This window comes from Eutrema salsugineum, unplaced genomic scaffold (assembly GCF_000478725.1).
Source record: "Eutrema salsugineum unplaced genomic scaffold, Eutsalg1_0 scaffold_2, whole genome shotgun sequence".
Taxonomy (NCBI): Eukaryota; Viridiplantae; Streptophyta; class Magnoliopsida; order Brassicales; family Brassicaceae; genus Eutrema; species Eutrema salsugineum.
Genome location: NW_006256829.1, coordinates 18,777,601 through 18,787,747, shown reverse-complemented (window position 1 = coordinate 18,787,747; position 10,147 = coordinate 18,777,601). Strand labels below are relative to the sequence as shown.

At 37.2% G+C, this 10,147-nt stretch overlaps 1 protein-coding gene across 1 annotated transcript; it reads right to left on the bottom strand.

The window, feature by feature from the left end:
- Positions 1–6,317: 6,317 nt before the first annotated feature.
- LOC112086645 (putative F-box protein At1g67623) lies at positions 6,318–6,971 on the bottom strand. Its single transcript, XM_024155616.1, has one exon. The coding sequence runs from the start codon at positions 6,969–6,971 to the stop codon at positions 6,318–6,320; it is 654 nt and encodes a 217-aa protein (XP_024011384.1).
- Positions 6,972–10,147: the final 3,176 nt, after the last annotated feature.

Here is a 10,147-nt window from a genome sequence, read left to right as displayed (position 1 = left end):
TTCCATGGGGCCGAGAATCTTTCAGGGTGACAATTGCATCAATGATTCCAGCGCGTAAGACATTTTAAAAGAGCTGAAGACCCAGTCTCCCATTTTGCTCAACAATTGAAACAAGAGACATATAGAACGCAATGATTTCTGTTGGTCCTACAGCTAGTAACGTTACGATGTGTGCCCACCTTGGTAGCTAAGCTTCCTGAGACAACTGATAATCTTACACTTCTTGATTTAAACACGTTGGGGTTATCTAAGCATTCTTCGTTGTCAATGAATGAAGTGCTTGAAGCTGAGTCAGATGATACTGTAAGTAATTAATCTTTACTAATTTAGTAGTGTTGATAACTTATTATTTTTGAATTCGTGAGGATAATTGTAAATATTTTCAGTTGGTAGTACACACCAGTTTAGCTAATGACACAAACGAAGCTGATGAATGGGGTGAGTGGGATGACAAAGACTGAGATAAGAAGGTTTTTTACATGTTGGGTTTGATAAAGAACGGGCATCAGTTTCAAAAACTTGATTGGCTTGGCGGTGATAATTCTCAACCGTTAAGCAGGGTAGAGCCTGAGGGAACCAAATGTAATCATATGATTCATCTCATAGAAAGGAGGGGGAATAAGAAAGGGAGGACAGAGGAACAGCATAAGAAAGTTGGTGTCAGAAGCTGTAATTCCATTCTGACAGAAGCACCCGAGGATCCCGAGGGTTGTCAGAAATGGGTTATAGAGCAGTTGTTTTTGTTAAGTGAGAAGGCAGCAAAACTGGAGAATCTAATTAGGAAACCATGTACTGCTGGAGTGAAAAGGAAAAGAAGGGTTAAAACAGCAAAGCAGGAGACAGGACCTAGTAAAGCGTTGATACCTGTAAAAGATGGGATTAGAAACCTTAGTGACCACGAAAAACTGGCGGAGTCGTGTGGTGGTGAGATAGCCTCAAGTAAACTCCGGGGCAAGAGGTTTGGACGATGTAAACATAAATTTTAAGCTGTTTACGAAATCAATGTATAGGGTATTAAACTATGACTTTATTTGCAGGTCCCTGCAGTTCTTGAAGGCGAAGTCGAAGATAATGAATTTGTGTGTTTCTAAATGTTTATTAAGATAATTTTGTAAACTAGACTCTAAGTTAGATGTTTATGATTTTTTTGGATGTGTAGTCACCGCCTCTGAACCAGATGGGATCAATGATGAAGAAAGGATATACCGAAGTATGTCCAAATAGATACATTAACTTGTACTTTTAAATGGAGAATTAGCGCTTACAGTTACCAGCTTGTTCGTTTTTTCCGAAGAATGACGTATTTATTGGAGATGATACTGATTGTGTGGTTAGAAATATATACTTAGCGTATCACGAACCAGAAGAGATAGAAAGGAATGTGACGGAGGTACGCTTATTTTTGGTATCTTAGGATGGTGTTTTGGTGTTTGTTTGCAATGGATAAATTTGTCACTACCTTTTGGAAATGGGCATTGTTGACCTTTATATTGGATATTTGCAGAAAACTGAGGAAGAGAACAATAACGAGATGTCCCAAAATGCTAAGGTTGCGAATCCTACAGAGGTTAAATCATTTTGACATTTGTGTGAATAGCAATGAAAACATAATTTAAGCAGTTTGACGCTCATCTATTTAAATTCCATTTTTCCAGGAAGCAAAAGAATACCTTGGGGAGGAGTTAAATGCTCCGCTAACAGTAGTTCAATCGGTTTGTTGTAAAGAAAGGTTGAGTGGTGGATGTAATTCGTTGGTCATTTACAAGCGAAAGAAGCTTGGTGATACTGTTGAGGTATAAGTACCCGCAATTATATTTGAATAAGAGTTTTTTGGGAATATTTAAAACGTGTGTTTAAACAGGTACAAGCAGGGGGCACGGAAGAAATAACGGAAGGTGTAAGGCTCCAGGAAACAGCAATTGCTGAGTCACTACTCTCTATTGAGGGAAGGTGTTTGCCTAGTGGAGTCCAAAACGTTGTTTCGGGAGTCAAAGAATTATATCTCGTGGTACTAGAGCATATTTTCTGTTGTTGTAAAAAACACTGACCACGCCGACTAACTATATGGTTAACACCGTCCATTAAGGATTTGTTTTTTTTGACTTGTGTTGGTTTTTGTTTTTGCGAAGGATTCAGGCACCGATCAAATGAATTTACCCAAAGAGAGAAATTTGAATAATACTGTCTATATGAATGGAGATATTAATCGGTCAAACAAAGAAGGTAGTGGCAGAGTAGGCGTTAACCAAGAAACTCTAATCGAGAAGGTAATAGATATTTTTAAGTGGTTTGAAATTTATATATCCATTAACATATACTTAAATTTTAAAATTTAATTGCCCGGCATATTTTTTGTTGGTATAGGTTCCTAGGTTTAATAAAGATGAGGCATCAGCAAGTGTTACTGGACTTTCAAATCTAACTGAAGACGTGGGTGAGTTGTTACAAAAGACTTCACAATTTGTTAAAGGACTACCTCGTAGAAAAATAGATGAGCTATTCCCTAAGGTGGATGAAGAAGTTTTCAGATTGTTACATGAATTTCTGGTTGAGGCGAAGAGAATGTATGTATCTAAACTTATGTTTTTGTTAGTGTGCATAATTACGAACGGATAATTAGAGGTTACATGCAGGGACTATAATCTGGTCAGTCATACGTAGTTTGACAACAATTTCCTAGCTGGGGTCGCAATGCCACGAAAACCTTTGACTACAAATGTAAGTGGAAAATGTTGTTTGGCTAAAGTGCTAGAGTTGTCATTTTCTTTGAAATTGTGGTCCTTAAAATGTATACATTTGCTGCTAACCCATCGTCTATCTTATCAGGACATGGCGAAGATGGTGTATTTTCTTGGTCAAAGACACAAATTGCATTTGGTATGGGATAAGACCATTTTTGCCGATCCCTGGTTGGTTGAAACAAATTTTCATCACCGGTGGGACAAGCAATTGATATGGGGAACAAATCATTGAGTTTGCGTAGTGATTGACTTGTTTTGTGGACTGTACGAATTCTTGATCCGGCCCCAGGTATAGTAAGTGAGAAAAAAGTGGCTGAGAATATGAATCTAGTGTTGTATTTCCTACCACTAATTGTCAGGAATCTTTGCCCCGCCCAGCAGACTCAGTCGCGGGGATTGGGCCCTTTTACTTTGGAGAGGATTTCTGAAGCAAGGACCGAGGTTGGGAGTGCCGATTCAAGACCCGTTACTTTAAATTATATGGAAATTCATTTGTTTGGATGCCCGTTGCCAGTACTCACTTCTGAAAGTGTGGCTGACATCAGAAAGGCTTATGTACTGGATATTGTCCAAGATATGGTGCTTCCGAGTCCTTGTTAATTAGTCATATGTTTGATTCTTTTAGTTACCTTTGTTTTATTTTTTAGTGTGTTCGTGAGTTGTGTTAAATTGTGGGTTTGTTTGGAAAGAATATGTTGAACACAGTGGTGCAGACTATGACAATAAATGTATGAATATTTTTTTTTAAACAATGGTACGCGATACAAAGTGAGTTGTTAAAGTGGAATAGGTGGATGTGCGTGTGATTATGTTTACAGTTTAATTGTTTCCCAATTATTAGATTTGGGACAACATAATAATTTTAGAGGAGGAAGATGAAAAAACACCTTACTAAGAAGATTTAAAATAATTAATAGGCCAGTTACAAGGTAAGATGTTTACAGTTATTAAAGGTGGTTAAATATGAATCAGGCTGTCTTTATAACTGTAGTATGTGGTTATGAATAACGGAAACCACAAAAAGGATGTCCACATAGTTAGTCTAAAAGAACATCATTTTCTATACCTTTGTGGACACTATAACTAGAGCAAGAATAAGCAAAATTATTACTTGCAACTTCTGACCTTGCAGCCAAAATTAGGCGTCCCTTTTTTCTAAGATTTTGAGATTTGTTTACCTTGCAAATGGCCTTGCAAATGGATGAGTCTTTCTCTGAGATTCCGAGATTTCTCTACCATTTAAAGGAATCTAACCCTGGAATTGTTTATGACTTGGAAACAGAAGCGGACCTTGATGGGCGTCAAAGGTTTAGATTCCTGTTTTTGGCGTATGGAGCTTGTCGGCGTGCATTTGCTAAAATGAAACAAGTAATAATCATCGATGGTTCGTATCTCAGATGTGCTACCAAAGGTTTTATGTTTTTTGCGACAGCCGTTGATGCCAATAATCAACAAATCTCTCTTGCTTTCGGTTGTGTGGATCGGAAATCTCGTGAGTCATGGAAATGGTTTCTAACGAATTTGATAAATTTATTCCAGATAGTCCTGAGTTGACGATAGTCGCAACTCTCCAACAGTATTCATTCAACTCCTTATTCACCTTGTATCCGCAAGCAGAGAAGGGGATATGTGTCATTGATCTTTGGGCCAAGATTCGGAGAAGCTACAGAAACCCTGGTTTGGTCGGGTTAGTAAAAGATGCGACGAAGGCGTATACGTCAACTGATTTCGGAAAAGCATACAAAGGTATTAGTAGGAATAATATACATTGTGCCGATTTCCTAAATAAACTTGGTTTTGAAAAATGGAGCATGGCACATTCTAAGGGTGATCGACACGACATTTTATTAAACGAATTCTTGATGTTGCGACACCTGAGAGTAGAAAAAACTATATTAGAATTGCTGAATCATATTCACTACTATGTCTGAACTATTTTCGTTACGAGGTACAGCAAAACCCTTGACCATGCAGGCGCCCTAAGTCCATATATCGAAGAGCTTGTTAGCAAAAAGTTGAAGACGGTTGGCCGGTGGGGTATAGTATTGTCTGTGGACGTATTTGTGAGGTTGTGTCCATATATGGAGATGTCTTCTTAGTAGATCTGATAAAGAAAACCTGCTCGTGTATGGTTTTACAGAAGGCAATGGTTCCCTGAGAACATAGTCTTGTTGCTGCGTATTATTTGGGGATCCCGAGTGACATACTTGTGAGTAAAACATACAGTACTGGGCAATGGTTGAAGACGTATAGTTTTCCTGTGATGCTGTTGGCAATAATTGCAGATGATGAACTCCCGCAGTACGTTTTGGAAAAGTGTGTATGGCCTCCCTTAATGCGTTCCATTGCCAGACCGCGTCGACGTAGTCAAATTTTACAAGTAAGTTGTGTTTACAAAATTTTTTATTGTTGTAACAAGTAAGTTTCGTTAGTATTACTATGTGGAAAATAACTGTAAGCTTGATTTGCTTTCATCTATCAGGATTATTGTTTGGAGCCCTCCCAAGCTTGTATTTGTGATCGCTGTAATGGCAAAGGGCATACAAGTTTGACATGCATGATAGAGATTGGCGGATTGGAATACTTATGATGTTGTTATTCGTTTAATGGTTATGTAATCAAATCAACACTTTGCTTCTAAGTTACATAAGTATTACAGTGAATTGTGAAGGAATATCTATGTTTTTTTTATGCAAATTTAATTGCACTTTACTTTTCATATTGCATTGCTCTTTACCATCATACGGTAACACCGAATTTATATGGTTGTTTAATCATTATCATATGAGTTCTGTTAAAACATTTATAGAAACATATTTTATTGTGTTTGCAAGGTCCATATCATATGAGTTCTGTTAAAGCATTCATGATCGCGACCATATATTCATGGTATAATGGATGTTGCTTTGGATTTCCTGGTTACTAAATATGTTATTTGTATGGACGTTGACAGTCAATGGCGGACCATGCTATATGACCCTTAACATTTTTTTGTCTGAAAATTGTTTCATAAGCAAATGAGTTTTTGAATGATTCTTTGGAATGTTGTTTTCCGGGGACGGTAATTATATGGTAAACTTCATGACTAATGGTGTTTAAATTCCTTGAATTACAACAATTTGTTCAACAAGACAGGGAATTATAGCATTAGGTGATTATATCTATAATTCTAATTCGTCTTTGATTTATTACCCAATCCGCATTATCATTACAAAAATTATCCCCAATCCGCATTAATCATTAAGTTGTTACATATATTGATAACCTTAATTAGAGAGCAGACAGCAGATAAATACGATTAGCGGGTAATGATGCACAGAGACCCCAAAAAGCAGGAAAACACAAAACCATAGTAAACAGAAAATATGATTAGAGTGTAATGGGGAACAGATACAAAGCCAGAAAAACAAAACCATAGTAGACACTAACCAGGCGACTTTGTATATGTGAATTGAGAAACCAAAAATAATAGATAATATCCAAGAAACATTGTAGATAGGATAAACATAAAAAATAGAGTACGTAAACAGAGAGCATAGTTCTTCTAGTACGGCCATTCAAAGATGAACCGGGAAATTATTTTGCAGAACTTCCTGACTTCATAAACCCATGAACACGTGTTGCAGGGGGGAGGAGTAGCCCAATAGGGACACCGAAGCCAATAGCTGTCTTTTTGCTACAGGAACATTTGTCATCCCAGTCAAAAGAGTAGAAAGCATCTTTCCTGTCATCAAACTCGGGTGGAGTAAGGTAATCCCAAGATCTGATGGAGAATTTTTTGATGGCATGCCTCATAGCTATTGCAACATCAAGACTGAGTGACAACTCCTCGAAAATGCCCGAGTTTTCCTTGATGTTATCCATAGCTAGAAGGTATAACATCGTGGCACAATATTGAGCCATTTGAGAACCACCTTTTGCTGCTTCATAAATTATTTCAAAGCCCTCCCCTGTCTGGTGTTCTCGGAAGAACTCAGAGGCACCGTAGAGGAACAAAGCACTTGGGTTGCGGTGTTGGAGACACAGGATTTTGAAATCGGTAGCGCTTGGTTCTCGCCATGGACAACTCGTGAATAGATTGACCTTTTTTAGGAACCCATCGCTTTGAGCAAGTTCTTTGAAGGATCTTGAAACTGCTCGAATTCTTGCAAGTTCTAGCAACGAGTTGTTCCCAACTCTTATGAGAATTTCCGTTTTAAGATCGTTTGGGAGATCATTGAGAGTAGGCATTGGGAAGGCGTTTGAGTTTCTGTTTGTGTTTTGGCTTCTGTTTTTTTTATGTGGACTAAAGGAGTTAATATATTAGGGGTAATACAAGTTGAATCATTACAACTATTCATCGATAAGATACGTGTAACCACACCTTTTTACAGAAAATCGCAGTTACCAAGGTAAACAGTAACTTTTTGAAACTACATCCACTGATTCGTATCCATTTGGTTAAGTTTTTACCTCGGTAATTTGTTCGGACTTAATTGTCAAGATATATATTTATATAAAATTGAATTAAGACGTTTAGCAGTTACCAATGTATAGTGTATACTTAATTAAAAGCATCCATAGGGTTGAAAAGGAAAATATCTTGTCACAGTATTTCCATATTTATACCTAATTTGGTTAGAGTAAAAAATAATGTTGAGTAGGGGTAATAGCAGTCTAATCAACACAACTATTATCGGGAAGTTAAGTGTAATCATGTTTTTTGACTGACAGAGGCAGTTACTTAGGTAGAGTGTTACTTAAGTTAATTACATCCACTGAATGATATCCATGTGGTTAAATATTCGGCATGTGATACAATTTGCCATTAAGACATTTCATTTTGTAATCTGATGGATTCTTATAGGATTTTTCAAAACCTGCCTTATTACATTAGTAATTATATAGTTAATTTGGAAACGCTTGATAAAGCCTACTATATTTTTACTTGTAACCATAAATTTTTAATTTATTGTAAGTGAAGTGTAACGACATTCAGCGAGTCATATCCCCTAGAAAACATGGTAGGCGAGAATGGTTATTATATTGGTTTAAATTTTATCTAGTTAGGCGAAACGTTTGACGTTTCAGTATAGATACTGTCACAATGTATTGGAAACTGTTACCTTAAGGATCTCCATTTGATATGGTAATTTTGAATGTTACTCTGAAAGTTAAACTATAGATAGAGATCACAAGGTAATTCACATATTAAGAAAATAAGAGAATACAACATTCATTAACTGTCATTGTGTCGATAATATTCATTAAAACTGAGTAGATAGGAAATCACAAAAATAGAAGGAAAAAAAGAGCGTTATGGCATTTTTTCTAGTAAGGCCAGTAATAAATGAACTCGGGCATTGTGTTGCAGAACGTCCTGAGTTCGAAGATCCAGGCACACGTTCTGCACGGAGGAGAAGACGCCCATCGCAGACCGCTACACCAGTAGCTTTCTTTGTAGAAAGTAGAAACATGAACATTTGTCATCGAAAGTATAGAGTGAATAATGCTTCTTGTCTGTCGAGAAACTCTTGAGGAACAGGGTAAGCCCAATGTTTAGGCCACCACCTTTGCATAGCCTTCCGAAGCGCAATCGCAACATCAAGTTGAAGGGACAAGTTGGCGAAGATATGAGTGTTTTCCTTGATGTTTTCAAAAGCTAGAAGGTCAAACATGGTGATGTAATATTGCGCCATGGATGATCCAGCCTTTGCTGCTTGTAAAATGATGACGTAGCCCTCACCGGTCTTGCTAAACTTGAAGAATTCAGATGCGCCGTAGAGGAACAAGGCACTTGGATTCCCGCGATCGAGGCATCGGTTTTTGAAATCTGTCAGGAAAGGGTCTCTATGTTCCCATGGATAATGCATGAATGGAAGATTTACATTTTTTAGAAATCCATCGATTTGAGTTATCTCATTGAAGGACCTTGAGACAGCTTTGATCCTGATGAAGTCGGCAAAAGAAGTATTCGCAACCTTGACGAGGATTTCTGTTATAAGATCCTTTGGGAGATCAGTGAAAGTAGCCATTGTCGCACTAAAATTTATTTGTGTCTTGTGTTCTCAGGTTGCATCAATATGGTTAAACGCCGAATTTTTATATAGGGTGTTAACTAGGCGACGACTCAAGACAGCTATTCACCGAATAGTTACGTGTAATCATGAATTTTCTAAAGCCAGTAGCATTTCCCAAGGATATAATTCGTTTAATTAACAGTCATCCAATACGCATTGTCTATGTGGTTATTTTCCGGAAAAGAAGACTACTTCGGTTAGACTTTGACATATTCAGATTTTTAACATAAAGAGCTTCATATGGTTACATATATAGATTTTGCCTTTTAGTCCGCTTTTTTAAAAAGTTTTTTGTTATTATTTTTAGACTAATGCGATGTTCAAAAACAAATTATAGAGTAAATAGGGGGTATGTCTCTAACAATATTTGGTTTGTGAAATAAGATGCTAACATTGATCCCTGAGCAATTCTCAATGTTTGGGCTGCTTTGGTAGCATGGATGCGATGGATGTGAATCTTCTCGAAAGCCATGTTTGGTTTGTGTAATAAGACTGCAACACCTGGTAAAAAGTATCAAACAGTATCTTTTGCTATTTGGCACGTATTTTTAAAACTTATGTTATAATTTCATAGATACTAAGTGGATATTCAATAACCAATTATGTACTAAAGATATTAGTTAGCAATGGAACCACATTTTAATCAATTTGGGAAAACCAATTCAATGAAATACTCAGACGTAGTGGTAACAATCCACAGGTGTTGCAACATAGTCGTTACAGAGTCGGAACTTAATTTGGTGTAACCACAGAATCATCATATATTAATTAAGCGAGTAGACAACGTTGCAAACAAAAGAGAACTAATTGCAACAGAAAATAAAAGAGAATAAATCGAAAGACATGCATATATCAGGTAGAAGTTAAGTCTTTCTTGTAAGTCCAAAAGGTATTAAACTCAGAAGACGCCTTAGTTATGGCAAGTCGCAGAGTTATGGCCTTCATCTCCGCATAGCCTACAGGTGTTCCTCCATCGTAGAACCTGGGAGGGGAAATGATAAATGACAGAAATATAGTGACATTAGTGAACAAACAAATATTAAATTTGAAAATGGAAGTTCAATGTAAAGAATGAGTTATGTTCTAGAATATATACGTATCCACAAGTTGCGGAATTTCCTTGGCCTCCCCGGCAAAGGAATTCCTGGTGTAGGAGGGTGTAGTTCAAAAGAAGCGATGTGTTCGGGAAATGTAATATCACTTGCATCCTCAGCCGAGTTGATTGAACAGGGGTATGTCTTGAACCATGTTTGGTTTGTGTAATAAGATCATACCATTGATCCCAAAGCAATTCCCAAAGCAATTCCCAAAGTTGAGCTGCTTTGGTAGCATGGATGCAAGGGATTT

What these genes read in the sequence shown, in the direction of transcription:
- LOC112086645 (XM_024155616.1), bottom strand. Translation starts at nt 6,971, where the DNA reads ATGCCTACTCTCAATGATCTCCCAAACGATCTTAAAACGGAAATTCTC.